The sequence below is a fragment of the Neovison vison genome, chromosome X (genome assembly GCF_020171115.1).
Source record: "Neovison vison isolate M4711 chromosome X, ASM_NN_V1, whole genome shotgun sequence".
NCBI lineage: Eukaryota > Metazoa > Chordata > Mammalia > Carnivora > Mustelidae > Neogale > Neogale vison.
Window position 1 is genome coordinate 59,560,674 of NC_058105.1, and position 19,564 is coordinate 59,580,237.

The 19,564-nt window shown below is 35.0% G+C and overlaps 1 protein-coding gene across 4 annotated transcripts in view; it reads left to right on the forward strand.

Annotated features, from left to right (window-relative positions):
- Positions 1-18,837, forward strand: part of RPS6KA6 (ribosomal protein S6 kinase A6) — a 188,686-nt gene extending 169,849 nt beyond the window's left edge. For all 4 annotated transcript variants that reach the window (XM_044235804.1, XM_044235805.1, XM_044235806.1 and 1 more), the window contains 2 exons: positions 11,610-11,750; positions 13,405-18,837. In XM_044235804.1, the coding sequence (XP_044091739.1) occupies positions 11,610-11,750; positions 13,405-13,530 (267 nt within the window). In that variant the 3' untranslated portion in view covers positions 13,531-18,837. The remainder of the gene's footprint in view (positions 1-11,609; positions 11,751-13,404) is intronic.
- Positions 18,838-19,564: the final 727 nt, after the last annotated feature.

Genomic DNA, 19,564 nt, shown 5'->3' on the forward strand with positions numbered 1-19,564 from the left:
TTTAATATTTGCTGATTATAAAACATAACTGTCTCAAGAATAGTAGCTTATCTGTAGAGTACATTATGGAGTAAATCTCATATTGTAATTGTTATAGAGTAAGTAAATCAGGGATTTTATTGTAATTGCCTTTTTTTTTGGTAGGAAATAAATGACATTTTATTAATACACAGAAGAAATACATCTTTCTGATAATTACAGTATTTTATCTACTAACCCAAACGCCCCTTTCTTCATACTAGTAGATCTTTGGAAACCAAATTAAATGTGGTAAGCATAGTTCTGGAAAACAAGAACATGTATAAATTGTAGAAATTCTGTTGAGTCTTCTTTAGTGTACATTTTTCATAGGAACTACAATGTTTCAGCTGGATTATGCCTTTCTAAGGACAGTTATATGGGTACTAATTATAATTTTCCAACCATGCATTTTCAGTGTTGTTGGGTCAGCTTTTTCTTATTATTTCATCATTTCTTGTTTATTATAACAGATGTTTAATAACAATATTTTTATGAATCCAACTTCCTTTTTTTTTCCCAATTTATTTATTTTCAGAAAAACAGTAATTGCCTTTTAAACATTAGAAAAAACACAGAAGGGATTCTGTTTGGATCTTGGCTATGACACAAATGTACTGTGTGGTATAGTGGAGAAAACACCTGATTGGAAGCCAAGAATACTATTAGTTTTTGATCTGTTGACTAGCTGCTTCAGTTTTCTCATCCATAAAGTTTGGGGACTGAATTCTCCAAAATTCCATTTCTTTGCAGCTTGTTTTATTTATAATTTGTCATATTTCTCCATGTAAACTGATTAAAACTATTAGTATTATTCATTAAATACATGTATGTTCTAGTCAACCAGTTTGTGTGTCAGAAAATGCATTACAGAAATGCATTACATGCATTACAAGGAGTAATTCCAATGTTTAAAGCTATAGATATGATCCTCTTGCATTTCTTTTAAAAAAAAATAACTAAGCAGTGAATGTAATCCTGAAATAAAGATTCATATGACAATTATGCTTAGATTTCAGTTTTCCATGTTCCATGTGTTTTATGTTTGGGTCTATCTAGTGCTTAAGAAGTAATAATACAAGGGCACCTGGGTGACTCATTCTGTTAAGCGTCTGCCTTTGGCTCAGGTCATGGTCCCAGGGTCCTGGAATACAGCCCCACATTGGACTCCCTGCTCAGTGGGAAGCCTGCTTCTCCCTCTCTCACTCCCCCTTTAAAAAAAATAATAATACATATTAAAGTTAAGTTTTGTTCTCACCTCCTCTTTTAATGTGATATTCTGGAGTAACTAACACAGGAAAAGATATTGGGGGATATTGAAATATTTTACAAGGTCTTTCATGTATTCCCTTTTTATGGATCAAGTCACTTTAGTTCTATCTTTGAAACTTCTGAAAATGGTGGCAAATGCTGAGCAAAGAACTATGTGAACCTTCTAAAAAAACCCTATATCTTGTACATTTTAACAGTTTGATTTATCTTTGTTTGTTTTGAATTAGTGATAAAGGTTGATATTAGTGATAAAAGTTGCCCATAACTCCTTAAACTAGTACACCTCAGTTGTGGGAGTTGTGGCATCTGCTATCATCTTTTTTCTTTTTCTTTTTTTTTAATTTAAATTCAGTTAGCCAGCATGTAGTTGGCATCATTAGTTTTTGGTGTAGTGTTCAGTGATTCATTAGTTGCATATAACACCCCGTGCTCATCACATTATGTGCCCTCCTTAATGTCCATCACCCAGTTACTCCATCCCCCGACCCACCTACCTTTCCACAACCTACCTTTCCACAACCTTCAGTTTTTATTTCCCCAGAGTTAAGAGTCTCATGATTTGGCTTGCTATCATCTCTTGACAGTTTCTTTACTTAATTGCAGTTCATTGCAAGCTACTTTTTTTTCCTTTAAATGCTCTGGCTATTGGTGAATAGATGACTCTGTCTGCCTCCTGTCCATGCAGAGTTCATAAACTTTGTTCATTCAGTTAAATGGGGCGGGGGGTGGGGGTTGAAGTGTGATAGCTTTGTATGCTTTATTGCTACAACAGTTTCAGCTAAGTCCTCGCCTCCAAACTGCAGGCTTCAAGAACACTGGCATTTTACTGCTTCCCTTTTGTGAAACAGGGAAGACAACTATCTTGTAAACAAAGCAAAGATAGAAGAGGCAAGAGTAATTAAAATCCCATGGTGTCACCTCATGTAAACACAGTAATACCTGATTAATTAGAAAACTGTTCTATCTAAATTTTCTAATATTTTAAGTTAACAATGTGATACTTATTTCAAGTACATAGACCTTTAACCAACAAAGAACTGACCAGTAGAATTTCTTTTTTTTTAAGATTTTATTTATTTATTTGACAGACAGAGATCACAAGTAGGCAGAGAGGCAGGCAGAGAGAGGGAGGGAAGTGGGTTCCCCATTGAGCGGAGAGCCTGATGCAGGGCTTGATCCCAGGACCCTGGGATTGTGACCTGAGCTGAAGGCAGAGGCTTTAACCCACTGAGCCACCCAGGCGCCCCGACCAGTAGAATTTCTTATGCAACAACTATTTATGACCTCTTCCCTTGCCTCCTATAAAAAAAGTAACTCCTACTTCTCTTCTACTGTGTTCCCATTACTATGTTGTATGTACTTTATTAGAGCACTTAACACGTTCTCCTTTGTTTCTATCTGTGTGCATTTTTATTCTCCCTCCTCAGTGTTTAAATGTCATACTCATTTTTACATTTCCTAACACACTTAGCATAATAAATACTTAATTGAATACTTTTTCAAAAACTAATCTTTTCTTCAGGTACATCTTCCATTGTTAATTTACACAGTAAGATTTTTCTGTCCATATACAAAGATAAATATTGTCCTATTATGAATGACTGTAAATTTTCTGTAAGTGGCCAAGTTTTACATAAATATTTATTTTTCATTTTGGCTTGAATGTTCTTTAAGTATAAGAGCCTTTGTGTATGTATTTATAAGTAATAGACTTCTGGATCTGGAAGGGACCTGGTACATCATTGTGTAGTTAGATAAACCAAGATGTGTAGAATTTATCTTACCCATGATCACAAACCAACAAATGAGAGAGCTCTAGTTGATTTTCAGTCCAGCATTCTTTTCATTCTACTACACATTAGAGATTTTCTAGAGAAAGAAAGGCTTTATTAGCTTGCCTTATGTGAGGAGAATGAAAGAGAGGTCTATAAATCTTTAATAGTAACAGCAAAGGGGGCACCTGGGTGGCTCAGTGGGTTAAGCCTCTGCTGTCAGCTCAGGTCATGATCTCGGGGTCCTAGGATTGAGCCCTGCATGGGGCTCTCTGCTCAGTGGGGAGCCTGCTTCCCCCTCTCTCTCTGTCTGCCTCTCTGCCTACTTGTGATCTCTCTCCCTGTCAAATAAATAAATCTTTAAAAAATAAAATAAATAATAACAGCAAAGGTGTTCTTTTTTTTTTTCTAAAGATTTTATTTATTTATTTGACAGGCAGAGATTACAAGTAGGCTGAGAGGCAGGCAGAGAGAGAGAGAGAGGAGGAAGCAGGCTCCCTGCTGAGCAGAGAGCCTGATATGGGGCTCGATCCCAGGACCCTGGGATCATAACCCGAGCCGAAGGCAGAGGCTTTAACCCACTGAGCCACCCAGGCGCCCCAGCAAAGGTGTTCTTATTCACACAGTTCTTTTACATAATATGAAATTTAAGTATACTAAAACTTACCTTTACCTGATCTGTATTGCAGAACAGTTTAACACTTAAAAAAATTATAATGAAATTCTTCTAGAACTTCTAGTACCATAGCTTTTATTTTGCTTTATTTTTTTGCCAAGCATATTTCTTTATTTTTTAAAATTTTTTTATATTTTTTAGATTTATTTTCAGCGTAACAGTATTCATTGTTTTTTGCACCACACCCAGTGCTCCATGCAATCCGTGCCCTCTCCAATACCCACCACCTGGTTCCCCCAACCTCCCACCCCCTGCCCCTTCAAAACCCTCGGATTGTTTTTCAGAGTCCATAGTCTCTCATGGTTCACCTCCCCTTCCAATTTCCCTCAACTCCCTTCTCCTCTCCATCTCCCCTTGTCCTCCATGTTATTTGTTATGCTCCACAAATAAGTGAAACCATATGGTAATTGACTCTCTCTGCTTGACTTATTTCACTCAGCATAAGTTTTAAGTCCAGGATAGTTAACAGTGTTATCTTAGTTTCAGGTGTACAATATAGTGCTTCAGCACTGCTATACATCATTACTCAGTGTTCATCATTATATGTGTACTTTTAAGGCCTGTTTCACCCATCACCCAACTCATTTCCACTCTGATATACTTTGTTTTAAAGGAGTACCTTCAGTTACTTTTTTTTTCAACAAAAACATTTTTTACTTGACACATACTTCACCATAAGTTGTTCTAAAAGATACGGATAAAACCTTCCATCTAAGAAAAGTAGAATACACATTTTCTTCAAGTACAGAAGAAACTCCTGGTTAAATCACATAAAGAGAGACAGAACAAATATAAATTTAAGATGGCTGAAATCTTACCAAGTATATTCTAACCACAATGGTACAAAACTAAAGATCAACAATAAAACCAAGCTGGAAAATCTACAATGTAAATATTAAATATTTAATATTGTAAATATTAAATAACACACTACTGCACAAGCAATGGTATATTAAGAAATAAAACAGAAAATCATATTTCTTTAAACAAAAGAAAAAGAAAACACAATATTCCAAACTTGTGGGATGTAGCAAAAGAAGATATTAGAGTAAAATTTCTTCTATAAATGCTTGTATTAAGTAAAGTTCAGCTCTGCCCAAGGACCAAACATTGCCCACTACACACAAGGAGAGACTCTTCAGATGACTGGCCTGAAGGATAAAACAGCCAGAACAGAGCAGCACTGTCCCTGCAACACACACTAGAGACACTCTCTGCAGCACCTATATGACCCCTTGGACACTATATGACCTCTTCAGTGTAAAGCTAATCTCAGGAGCAGGACACATAACAGACTCTTCTAACACACAGAAGAAGACAGAGATTTAGACAAGATGCCAAGACAGAGGAATTCATCTCAAATGAAACAAGATAAGGTCACAGCCAGATATCGAAGCAAAACTGATATAAGTAATATGCCCAATGGAGAATTTAAAGCAACAATCATAAAGATACTTGCTAAGTTTGAGAAAAGAATGTAAGACTTCAGGGAGACCCTTACTAGAGAGATAAAAGAGATTAAAAAAATGAAAAATGCTATAAATGATACTTGAAACAGACTGGATGCAATGAATACAATGAAGGAAGAGGCAGAGGAATAAAAAGTGATACAGAAGAAAAAGTAGTGGAAAATAATGAAGCTGAGCAAAAGAGAGAACCAAGAATTGTGGAACACGGGAATAGACTTAGGGACCTCACTGACTCCATCAAATATAATAACGCTCATATTATAGGAGTCCCAGAAGAAGAAGAGAGAGAAAAGGGGACAGAAAATTTATTTCATTAATAATAGCTTAGAACTTCCCTAATCTGGGGAAGAAAATAGACATCCAGATCTAAGAGGCACAGAAATCCCATCAAAATCAACAAAAGCAGACCAAGACCAAGGCATACATGCTTAAATTTCCAAAATAAAGAAACAAAGAAAAAAAATCCTAAAGGCAGAAGGCAGAAATCCCTAACTTACAAAGGAAGGCACTACAGGTTAGCCGCAGATCTTTCAATGGAAAGTTGGTAAGCAAAATAAATTCATGTGCTGAATGATAGAAATCTGCAGGCAAGAATACTATCTTCAGCAAGGCTATCATTCAGAATAGAAGGAGAGATAGTTTCCCAGACAAACAAAAATGAAAGGAGTTTGTGACTACTAAACCAGCCCTCCAAAAGATACTAAAGGGGACTCTGCGTGGAAGGGAAGGATCAGAAGTGAAAAAGACTTGGCAGGATCAGAGAAAATCTCCAGAAACAATGATGAAACAAGTGATAAAATGGCACTAAATACATATCTATCAATAATTACTTTGTAAATAGATCAAATGCTCCAACCAAAAGACATAGGGTATCAGAATGGATTAAAAAAAAGGCGGGTGGTGCCTGAGTGGCTCAGTGGGTTAAGCCTCTGCTTTCAGTTCAGGCCATGATCTCAGGGTCCTGGGATCGAGCCCCACATCGGGCTCTCTGCTCAGCGGGGAGCCTGCTTCCTCCTCTCTCTCTGCCTGCCTCTCTGCCTACTTGTGATCTCTGTCTGTCAAATAAATAAAATCTTTAAAAAAAATCATAACCTTACACCTAAAGGAGTTAGAGAAAGAACAAGAAAAAAGCCTTAGCCAGAAGAAGATGGGAAATAATAAAAATTAGAGCAGAAATAAATCATATAGAAATGAAAAACAAACAAAAAACAAACAATAGCACAGATTAATGAAATCAGGACCTGATTCTTTGAAAAAAGTAATGAAATTGGAAAAAACCCCTAGCCAGACTTAACAAAAAGAGAAGAGGAAGGGCCCAAATGAATAAACTCACAAATGAGAGAGGAGTAATAACAACCAACACCACAGAAATACAAACAATTTAAGAGAAGAGTATGAAAAATTGTATGCCAAAAAATTGGACAACCTGGAAGAAATGGATGGATAAATTCCTGGAAAAATAAACTACCAAAACTGAAACAGGAAGAAATAGAAAACTTAAAGAGACTGATAAGCAGCAAAGAAATTCAGGCAGTAATCAAAAATCTCCCAACACAAGTCCTAGACTAGGGGAATTTCACATGAATTGTACCAAAAATTTAAAGAAGAGGTAATACCTTTTCCTCTCAAACTATTCCAAAAGTTAGAAATGGAATGAAAATTTGACAAATGCGTTCTATGAAGCCAGCATTACCCTGACACCAGTACCAGATAATCACTCCACTAAAAAAAGAAAACTATAGGCCAGTATCCCTGATGAAAATGTATGCAAAAATTGCAAACAAAATGCTAGCAAATCAAATCCAATAGTACATTAAAAGAATCATGCCTCATGATCAAATGGGACTTTTTTCCTGGGTTGTAAGCATGGTTCAGTATTCACAAATCAATCAATATGAGACACCACATTAATAAAAGAAAGGATAAGATCCATATGATCCTTTCAGTAGGTGCAGAAAAAAAATTTGACAAAGTAGAACATCCATTCATGATTAAAACCCTCAACAAAGTAGGTTTCAATTTCTTTCATCAGTGTTTCATAGTTTTCAGAGTGCAGGTTTTTCACTTCTTTGGTTAGGTTTATTCCCAGGTATCTTATGGCTTTTGGTGAAATTGTAAATGGAATCAACTCCTTGATTTTACTTCTGTTATTTCATTATTTGTGTATAGAAAAGCAACAGTTTTCTCTCTGTTGATTTGTATTTTGTGAATATACATAATTGGTCATTTCTAGCAATTTTTTGGTGGAGTCTTTTAGGCTTTCTATATATAGTATTATGTCATCAGCAATTAGTGAAAGTTTGACTCCTTCCTTGCAGATCTGGATGATTTACATTTCATTTTTTTCCTTACTCCTGTGGCTAGGACTTCAGTAACTGTTAAATAGCAGTGGTGAGAGTGGACGTCCCTGTGTTGTCCTGTCTGTAGAGTAACAACTTGGAATTTTTCCCCATTGAGGATGATACTAGCTGTGCATTTTTCATATGTAACCTTTATTGGGTTTGGTGCTGGGAAATTAAAAAAAAAACTTTATTGGATTTGGTATGTTCTGTCTAACCCTACTTTCTTGAAGGTTTTTATCAGGAATGGATGTTGCACTTTGCCAGATGCTTTTTATGCATCTACTGAAATGATCATGTGGTTCTTAGGCTTTCTTTTTATTAATGTGGTATAGCATATTGATTGATTTGAGAATATTGAACCATCCATACAACCCAGGGACAAATCCCACTTGGTCATGTTGTGTGTTCTTTTTAATGTGCTGCTGAATTTGGTTAGCAACTATTTTGTTGAGAATTTTTGCATGTATGGTCATCAATGATAGCAGCCTGTATTTTCTTTCCTTGTAGTGCTTTCATGTGGGTTTAATATTGGGTACTGCTGTCCTCATAAAACAAGTTTAGGAATGTTTCCTCCTCTTCAGTTTTTATAAGAGTTTTAGAAGGGTAAGCTTAATTTTCTTAAGTGTTCACTTAATTTTCTTAAGTGTTCAGTATATTCACCAGTGAAGCCATCTGTTTGGGATATTCTTGATGACTGCTTCATCTTCTTACACATTACCTGGTCTTCTTTTTCTTCACTTTTGGTAGGATATGTATACCTAGGAATATATGCATTTCTTTTAGGTCATCCAGTTTGTTGACATAAATTTTCGTAGTACTCTCATGATCCTTTTTATTTCTCTGGCATCATTTGTAATGTCTCCTCTTTAATTTTGTATTTAATTTGAGTCTTCTTTTTTTCTTAGTCTACCTAAAAAGTTTGTCAGTTTTTTTTATCTTTTCAAAAAGCCAGCTCTTTGTTCTCTGGATCTCTTCTGTTGTTTTTCTGCTCTTTATTTCATTGATTTCTGCTTTGTTATGTCCTTCCTCCTGCTTTGGGGCTTTGTTTTTCTTTTTTTCTAGTTCCTTGAAGTATAATGTTGAGTTGTTTGAGAGCTTTCTTGTTTCCTTTTTCTTTTTTTTTTTCTTTTTTTTTTGAGATTTTTTTTTCTTACTGTAGGCATTCATTGCTATAAACTTTCCTTCTTAGACCTGTTTTTGCTGCATTCCATAAGTTTTGGCATATTTTATTTCTGTCTTGGTTTATTTTAATTTACCACTTGATCTTTTTCTTTGACCCTTTGGTTGTTCAGGAGTTCTGTTGTCTTGTTATTTGATTTTTTTTTAAAAAAGATTTTTGCTTATTTATTTGACAGAGAGAGAGTACAAGTAGGCAGAGCAGCAGATGGAGGGAGAAGAAGAAGCAGGCTCTCCTCCAGCAGGGAACCCGATGTGGGGCTTGATCCCAGGACCCTGGGATCTTGACACGAGCCGAAGGCAGCCGCTTAACGAACTGAGCCACATAGGCGCCCAGATTTTTTTTTCTGACAAGAAATATTCTATCATTCTGATCTCTTTTTTCACTATATGTAACTTTTTTTTTTAATCTCGATTTGCTTTTAAAGTTTTCTCTGCCTTGGATTTTGAGAAACAAGGTTTGGTGTCCTTGATATAATTTTCTTTATTTTTCTTGTACTTGGGCCTCACTGAGCTTTTTAGATCTATGGGCTTATGGTTTTTGTAAAATTTGGAAATATTATTCTCTCACATAGTTTTTCTTCCTTTCTTTCCTTTTGGGACATCTATTGCATTTATGTATTATGCTGCTTGAAGTTATCTCACAGCTCTTTTCTTTTGTTTGTTTTATGCTGACTTCCTTTTTGATAGTATCTATTGCTATGTCTTTATCAGTCTTTTTGCCTACCATATCAAATTTTCATTCATTTTATTTTTTTGTCTCACATTTTAGCTTTTATCTCTAGAAATTTGATTTGTGGCTTTTTATATCTTCTATGGCTCTATTTTTTAATATATGGAATGGAGTTATAATAACTGTTTTACTGTCCTTATCTGCTAATTCTAACATATGTATCAATTATGGGCCAATTTTGATTGGTTGGTTTCTTCTCATATGTTATTTTTCTTCTCTTTTGTATGCCTGACAATTTTTGATAACAAGTCAGACATAGTGAATTTTACCTTAATGCATGCTGGACACTTTTGTATTCTTATACAGATTCTTCAGCTTTATTCTGGGGCACAATTAAGTTAGGTGAAACAATTTGATAATTTGGGCTCTCCCTTTTAATCTTTCTTAGGCAGGACCAGAACAGTGTTTAGAGCTACACAGTACTCAGGCAAGTTACTTCCAAGTACTCTACCAAATACTCCATGAATTAGGAGATTTTTCCAGTCTGGCTTGTGAGAACTGGTAATATTGTCAGCCCTGATGAGTTCTGATTTCCCTCTAATCCTTTCAAATAGTTTTTCCCACAGATGTTGGTTTATCAATAATCTGCTGAATAATTGAGGAAAACCTTCTACAGGTCTCTGTAGTATTTTCTCTGCTCCTTTCACCACTCTAGTAGTCCATCCTGCTAACTCTGCCTTGGTCTTCCCTGACTCTTAGTTCTGTCTCAACCACTCAAGGAAGCTACCAGGCACTGCCTGGGTTTCTCTTACCTATACAAAAGCCTGAAAACACTCTAGGTAGTAAGTATGGGCAATCATAAGGCTTACTTGATTTGTTTCCCATCCCTTAGGGATCACTTGTCTGTGTTGCTTAATATCTGATCTCTGAAAAACAGTTTATGGGGTGCGTATGTGTGCGTGGTGTGTGTATGTGTGTTTCTTGGGGAGTGTTGTTTCAAACAGGTGAGTGAATACAGCCTCTAGTATTCTATTTTGGCTAGAGGTAGAAGTCCTTGGACTATTGAGCTTTTATCACTTTTTATGAATATCAGTTAGGTCTGTTTTATTGAAGTAATTCAATGTTGTTTTCTAAATTACTTCCCCATTCATTTTTTTTATATTTGTCCTTTTTCCAGTAGGTTTTTTTATTGTTTTATTCTCCTACATACTTTGATTATTCTTCAATTTCTGATGTTACTACATAGAGTCTTTAGTGTCACTGCTTATGCTGTTGATGAAACATTCACAAATGATGACTTTTTTTAGATGATGCTTGTTAAGGAGAGTTTATTTTTCTTTTTCTAAAAGATGCTTGGTAGAGATAGTTTCTATTTAAAATTGTGTTTTATTATCAAGTTGTATTATACTTACAGCTTGTTATCGTAAGAGATAAAGTAAGTATATTTACAGTTAGTCTGCAAGAAACTTATGATACTCTGACCACTAGAATGCTAGCAGTCAGCTGCCAACCTCGGATTTATGTTTGCTCTTTTTAGTGTTTTATACCTAAACCCTCAGCTATTGAGTGTATTAACAACATGGGACCTTCCCTTCTACGTTGTATGAGTCTATACATACCCGTGTATTTTAGGGCCTAGCTTACCAGCAAAGATCAATGCCTCTCTTCTCCTTGACTATTCAGCACATTCCAGGATAACCCTTGCTACTTTACATTTTCTTCCTCCCTCACTAACCACATTCCAGTTCCACAGATTTAGTATCTTCTGATTTAGAAATGACAGCTAAGAGTTTACCATATATCGAAACTCTGTTTGAAGATTCTGACAGTTAACTATGCAAAGTATAAGTGTGGTTTTCCCTGCATGTACATCAAACAAAACAGATCACAAAGCTGCTGATGCTTTCATATATCAAGAAAATGTGAAATAATATATTTTACTAGGGCGCCTGGGTGGCTCAGTGGGTTAAGCCGCTGCCTTTGGCTCAGGTCGTGATCTCGGGGTCCTGGGATCGAGTCCCGCATCGGGCTCTCTGCTCGGCTGGGAGACTGCTTCCCTCTCTCTCTCTCTGCCTGCCTCTCCGTCTACTTGTGATTTCTCTCTGTCAAATAAATAAATAAAGTCTTAAAAAAAATAATATATTTTACTAAAACCTTTGCTGGCATATGGTTTCATATATGTCTATATATGTATTTTTCATTTTAATTTAGGATTTGCTCTCCCATATGCTACATATGGACCCACATCAGCGGTACACTACAGAACAAGTATTAAAACACTCGTGGATAACCCACAGAGACCGCTTGCTGAATGATCAGCCAAATAGAAATGATACATCAGATGTCATTAAGGTAAAACAAACATACTTTTATGCATCTCCTAAATACTTAATAAAGCCTGCATGCCATTCACTGACACACATATAATTACCTTAAATACTTTTCTTTTTCAAAGATATATTCATAGATTTGTTTTTATTTTTGTTTTTAGATAACCAGCATGGATTTTTTTTTAAGATTTTATTTATATAGATGACAGAGATCACAAGTAGGTAGAGAGGCTGGCGGAGGCAGGGGTGGAAGCAGGCTCACTGATGAGCAGAGAGCCCAATGCCGGACTCAATCCCAGGACCCTGAGATCATGACCTGAGCTGAAGGCAGAAGGCTTTAACCCACTGAGTCACCCAGGCGCCCCCACCATGGATTCTTGTTACTCTTCTTCTCTACCTACTGCCTTTCTCTTGATAAATAAAAAAACTTTTTTATTGTATTTGACTTGCTCTTGAGACACTGGGACTAGAAGTGTACTAAGTGCAAGTTTCATATGGAAAGAAAATATTGTTATTGGTTCCTAAATTAATAACCATTGGCACAGGTTTCCATATTTATAGACACTGAACCTTTTTAAGATTTTAGTATTTTATGCATTTATCTGTTGATACATACTTAGGTTCTTTCCCTGTCTCGGCTGTTATGAATAAGGCTGCACTGAAAAGGGGAGCACAGAGATCTCTTTGAGGATAAATGACTAGTGCTGGACATATATACAGTGGGATATTATTCAACTTTAAAAAAGGAGATCCTGCCATTTGCAACACCATGGATGGCCCTGGAAGACATGGAAAATGAAATAAGCCAGACACAGAAAGAAAAAATATATATATATAATCTCTCTTAAATGTGGAATTTTTAAAAAGTTAAATATATAAAAGCAGACAGTAGAAGAGTGGTTACCAGGGGCAGGGAAGAGGGAAAAATGGTGATATATTGGTCAAAGTTCAAAGTTGTAGTTATGTAGGATGAATAAGTATAGGTATCTAATGTGCAGCATGATGACAATAGTTAATAATACTATATTAAATACTGGAAATTTGACAGAGTAGATTTCACATGCTTTTATCACAAAAAATGAAAACTATGTTAAGATACATTAGTTGACTATAATAACCACTGGACTATGGATATGTACATCACATTATGTTCCATGTCTTAAGTATAAAACTTCTATTAAAAATAAAATTCTTAAAATGTTTTAAACAAATTATATGCATGATGAAAGACTGACAGAAAGAATACATTTTAATGTTTTAAAAATATGTAAGAAGTATAATCACTGAAATAAAAAAAATACACAAGTAAGCAGGTAGTAATTCATGAAGGGAACATTAATGCATAGATCAAGTATATGCAGTCATTTTCCTCAGAAATAAAGTTGTATTCTAGTTAAATCTCTCATGATATAATATGGAATTTGGGGGCACCTGGGTGACTCAGTTGTTAAGCGTTTGCCTTCGGCTCAGGTCCTGATCCCAGGGTCCTGGGATGGAGCCCCACATCGGGCTCCCTGCTCTGTGGGAAGCCTACTTCTCCCTCTCCCACTCCCCCTGCTTGTGTTCCTCTTGACTATTTCCGTCAAATAAATAAAATCTTTATAAACAAATAGTAATATGGAATTTTTTACATCCAAATATTGTTATTCGATTTGTCTTATTTCTCATTATTTTAGGGAGCAGTGGTCACCACATATTCTGCCCTGACTCACAAGACCTTTCAACCAGTCCTTGAGCCTGTTGCTGCTTCAAACTTAGCTCAACGACGGAGCATGAAAAAACGAACATCAACTGGCCTGTAAGATTTCTAGTTGTTCCTCAGCCGTCCTGGATAAAGTAAAAATTAACTGTGGCTTTTTTCCTAATCTTATATCAAAAGCATCATATTCTGCTACATAACTTGAATATTCTGTTTAAACCTCCTCTTTTAGGGAGATTAAAAAAAAAAAAACACAGGTCCACAGTAGACATACAATATTGTTTTGTAGTAGTGCCCAAGTGTTTAAGTATATAATTGGTGTCTACAAAGTCTAACAATTTTTCTGCACACTAACTTGTAAAGTTCCTTTCAAATAAAGTTACTTTGTTAGTTTTCTGGTCTCATAAAATAATGATTTGGGGAATCATTACCAATAATCAGGATGCAAATATAATAGCATAATGCCAAGCAATGCCAATTATTTTTTAACACCAGATCCTGAAGAATAGGCTTTTTAAAAAAGAAAAACAAACGAGAAGTGTATTGTATAAGCTTGTTATTGTGTACAACCAAAGGACTACATTCATTTGTGCTAATATATGAACTCCTGATATGGTTGGTGCCAAAGTTTTTACAGAACTAATTCACAAATTATGTGTGCAGACAGGCCTGTATATTGCCCATAAATGTCCTTATCTAGAAATAGTGGTTTCTATAAGTCCTCTGTAAATATGACATCTAAGGGAATTTTAGTGCAATTGAGGAATTTTTTAGACAAAGGCTTTATGTTGGTGTTGTAATCTACTAAGTGGGTTATAGTTAAGCCTTTGAAAATAAAATACATGTGTTGCTACTACCTTCGTGACACATGGGCTGGGTTTCAAGTTAATCAGTTGGATTTAATCATCTGTCCCTTTTATAATACGCTACACTGTTGTTTTTTGGACTTCCAAAATTGAATTACAATATAGCATATTAATTTACCTTGAATTCTATGGCAATATAGTTTAAACTTTATTGTAGTGGACTTAGCACACATGATACAGCAAAATGCATTTCAGTAAAGTTTAGACAATGCTACAAAGAGATAAACTGACATTTTGAAAAGGAAGCAATATTAATGATTAACACAAAATCTAAACACATTTTTAATCGTATTTATAAAAAAAAGTCTGACAGATTCGCTCTTGTTATTAAATTTATGACTCAGAACCACTGGGTAATATATATTGTTTTCTCTAAATGATGGAATTTTAAAGAATCTTTTCATGTTGTTGAAGAAAATACCATTACTACTACTATTACTACTACTACTGACAGAAATTCATGAATGTAAACTGGAGGATATTACAGTTTTGTTTAGCGAATATAAGTGAACTATTTGTATGTGCTAAATGTACTATCTGCTGTGTGTTTTATTTTGTTTAATTCAGAGAGAAAGTTAATTACTGAGCACTGAAGTATACAATTCAGGCTAGAAAACTTGTAACTTCAGTGTTCAATAAAGAAACTATACGTATTCTCTTCAAAATGCAAGTGATATATATTCCATGTACAAAAATCTGTTTATTGAGTGTGATGTATAAAAGTATATACCCTCAATTTGAAATGTCTTCTTGCAATAATTGAAAGACATTAAAAAAAACATCTAATGCCACATGGAAACAGTACTTAGAAATAGACTGGTATCATATCTTGTGGATTTTTATTTCCCAGTTTGGCCTTTTCTTTCCTCATTTTGCTTTATTACTAGAAGTACTTGCATGTCACAATTTGTGTCCATATCATCTGACTTACTTTCCTCTTGTCATCTTGTTTGTGCTGTTATGCTTCTTCTTATCAGAATTAATATGACAAACTAAGAGGTATGATTTTGGTGTTGAACTTTTCAGAACAGAGATACTATTTCCATGTAAGCTTTTCTAGTAATAGCATTAGGGTAAGTGAAATTGGAAAGTGAAAAATTATCACAAAATAACTTTCAGTCTTTCCATAATCAGTAGTTTTTAAAAATAGCTGATGTATACCTAATGTTTCAATGAGGTTACTGAAGGGTAATATCATATAGTTCATTCATGAAAGGAACATGGAATTAAGCAATGAACAACTTGATTCTTCATTGCTCAGTGAGGACTGACAAATTATAAAAGACACAGATATGCTCATGTATTTTCCCAGTAATTGCATAAATGATTTCTGCTGGAAAGCTCAAAGTAGGTTAAAAACAGTCATAGGGACAACCCTATTATAAGGAAGTCTTCAAACCATATACCCTCATTTTGTAGAAGGAATCCATGTGGGGATGCCTCATCATGTCCGTTTTGGCTAGAGCAAAAAATGCAGATATGAATGGGAGCTTTTTGGGTGGGGCTTCTATAAATGCTTAACCACTGGAACAAATCCTTTCTATAAAATTTGAAGATATTATGGTTTTTAATGGAGTCATAAATAATTAATTTGCATTGCTTTTCTTTCTAGTTGATGGTTCTTGCTAGTATTTAATGATAGCACAATTTGGAGTTTTTATTGTTCTGGAAGGAAGAGGATATTATATTTTTTTTCCTCAAAGGGAAAACACCAGCTTTGCCCAGATAGACTAATACTAAATTTATTATCCTAAAGCACATATTATCATGAATAAAGGCAGGAAACCATTGGTAAGATAATTAAGATGTAGGGGTGGTGATTTTGTGGAGGAAAATTATTTCAGTTATTTCATGAAAATCAACCTTGAGCCTATTTTGTTAGACCCAGAAATGCCTAAGCTTTAATTTTTGTAATTTGTTGCCATCGGTAATTACAAATGGTAAAACATTTTGATAGACCCCTGGTTAACCCAAAGGGATTTCTTATGTGTAGGCAACGCACAAACTTAAGAACAGATGCTTGGTGTTTCCAACATCTCCTCACCAGAGCATCATGTTAAGATAGTACTGTCCGTAGAAGGTCACTCATACTGATTGAATAGTATTTTCCTGATAGTATGAGGCCCTTCATATATGAAAAAGGAAGACTTCTTAACTTGGCCTTAAGATCAACTAGAAAGTTTAGGATTTAAACTAGGCAAAGTGTGTCTGTGGCATTCTGTATATTCTCTTTCCCTGGCTTTCCAGTCCCCACATGCTGTCCTACTCGTGGACCTCAGAGAGGACTCCATGATTAAAGCTTAGTCCAGAAGAATTCTCTGCCCCAAAGCACCTCACACCCTTCCCCTTCCTCAAATCAGAACTTCCATTCTCACAGAGCAGCTGTATTCAGCTAAAAGGATAAAAGGAGAGTGATGTCATTTAAGTTCTCCCTTTTTTTTTTTTTTTTTTTTTTTTTGGTCAGTAGCTAATAAATAATTGGCATTTTTCAAGGAAGATGTCCATTAATCTAATGAATTTCCACTTGCTGGATTTTTAGGCAATCTAACCAGACGAGAACAACCCTATCAGTTATTATCAGGGAAAATATTTCTGGACAAGGAATTTATGCAGTATGCCCCAGGATCAGATTATCTCATAAACTGCTGCATTGGTGCACTGCTTCATCCTTTCTACTCCTGGATATACCTTTTTTCCTCCAAGAAACTTCCAAGCTCTTTAATCACAATGAACTTATGTGATAGAATGGTGTGCAGGGAGATAGTTGTCAAGTGCGTATTTGTCTGCATTCTTATTCCTCTTAGTACGTAGCCTGTAATGTAAGGAATCTCCAGCTCTACCAGCCTCTCTTCCTCTATTCCTATCGTCCTGCTACACAAGAACATGGAGCAGCTGAATGCAAGCCACCAGTAGAGTCCAAGTCTGCAGACCCTCTGTCTACATTTCAGGACACAGAGAGCCTCAGTCCTCCCACATGAATGCAAGCTGTATTAACTCAACTGCAGTTAAACTCCTTTAGAACAGTTTCTTAGATTTCAAAACTTACTAGGTATGTTTGGTGTGTATCTCAATACAATGATTGCTGAAATTAGCACCACTCAGGAGTGTGCTGTCCACCCTCCTGTCCAGAGTGCAGGCCACTGATGGACTGTTTTATTCATAACAATACAGTGAAGTCATCTGAATAAAATGATAATGCTTGATCACCTCAAATTCAGTTTAGTTGCTAATACTTGAATGTATGTTAGTCCTAAATTTTAAGAATAAGTTTCTTTGAAATGTGAAGAAAAATACAAAGGGAAAGTATTTTGAAAATACAGAAATTCAAGTTTGTTTGCATATATTCCACAAATTATGTACCTTTTGATCAACCAGCAAGAAATCTTAGCTAAATGCTTATAAATAAACATCTCTATGACTGGCAAGGTAGGATATGTTCTATATTCACATTTCTAAACCTTGGACAATAGGACTTCTTTGGATTACTGTTTAGCTTTCAAACTATTTGTCTAATTATGTGAACTAATTTACTCTTCAAAGGGTATTAAACATCTAATTTTATGTAGAACAGTTCCTAGAGAACATACTAAGTGCTTTAGTTTATTAATAAATTGTCATAATGTGACCAAATGGATTTATTTGCTTTTTTCTTTCCTAACAAACTAGTATTACTCAGATCACATTTTAGTTCTCTTTTCAAATTCACTCTGAAATTGATACCACTAATAGCAAAAAATGTAAGTTTGTCTTTGAGTATAATAAAATCATTTGTAACATCACAAAAGCATTCTAGCAAAAAAATCCATTTTAAAAGTTATATAAGAAAACTTAATTATCCAAATGCCAGCATGGTTTGGAAATGAGAATTTATTTTGCATCAAATTCCACAGTACAAAAAAAGAGAGTGTGGTTTTTCTGTATTTGATTAAATAAAAAAACAAAACAGCAATTACTGTTGGTAGTTGTGAGTTATATAAGGTTTATGCGGAAAGAATAAAGTTTGGGGCTATCCTTAACAATAAAAAATTGCCTTGCCAGCACTTCCCATATACTTTGGGATTCCTAAACTTAATTTCTGATATAGAAAACATATTTACTGGCATTTTATTACACTTCTCAAGGCAGAAATTGTGTTAAGTGGAAATTGTGTGTACTTAAAAACTTAAAAGTTGCAATTAAAAAAAAAAGGTCCCAGTTGTTCAGATAACTGTATTTTCTTTCTCTGGCTACATTATGGAATTTATACCATCATTTATTTTATAAATGTTTTATTTAAAGCACTATTTCTTTTGACATTATCGTTTTCATTGTACTTTTTTCCCTGTAAGACCAAACCTCGTAGTGCATTTTACAGTGTTTCTTTCCCTCACAGTGCTGCTAAAGAAATGGCTATCATTTTGAACTTACAACATGCCAAAGATGGACATAGAAATTATATTTATTTTTGTTCTTGTTAAAACTCTGTGAGCAACATTTATCACAATATCATGTTAAATTACTGGCATTCTCTGGGCACTAAATAAAAAGGCTGCAACTTTCTAACATTTTACAGTTTACCTTGCTTGATCATTTATAGATGTAAAACTGTGCTTTTATAAACATATAATAGCTATTCGCAGGTTTCATTAAAAGCTGTTAACTATTGTTTAGGAGCCAATTGTAGAAGTTTTTCAAGATATTTGTTTATGAATTTACCTTGATATTTCCTGAACTGTAATATTTCCCACTTTAGTATTATTCTTTTCATGTTTATAAGGCAAGGTAATTTGTGAAAATGACGATGAAAACTTACAGTATTTGTAGGACTTATCAGAAGAATGCATTTCTCTGCAAGTTAGTTGAGGTGACAACCTTTTCTACAGTACAACAAATTAAAACCTTAGTCTCTGGGTATTAGAAAAATTACTTGATACTTGGTATCAAGTAGAATAACATAAATTCTTCCCCCCCAAAAGTCATACATTTCTAGGCCATGTTAGGTTGTACCAGCTATGCATACACATATAGAAATGATTTTGTATGAGGTTCAAAATGCTTTTGGATCACCCTGGCAATCAAAATCTCTGTACCACTTATATTTTTCTAAATTTCTTAAAGGTAGGCAGGATAGACCCTAGGGCAACTTTGGAAAGTCTGCAATAATGGCTTTCCCATTGGCCACCTCCTTTGCATCTATCTTCTGCTTTTGCTTCTTTCATCCCTCCCATCCCTCCAGCCCCTTAGTAAAATATGTGATAACCACATATACATCGTTATACTTTAAGCAGCTTA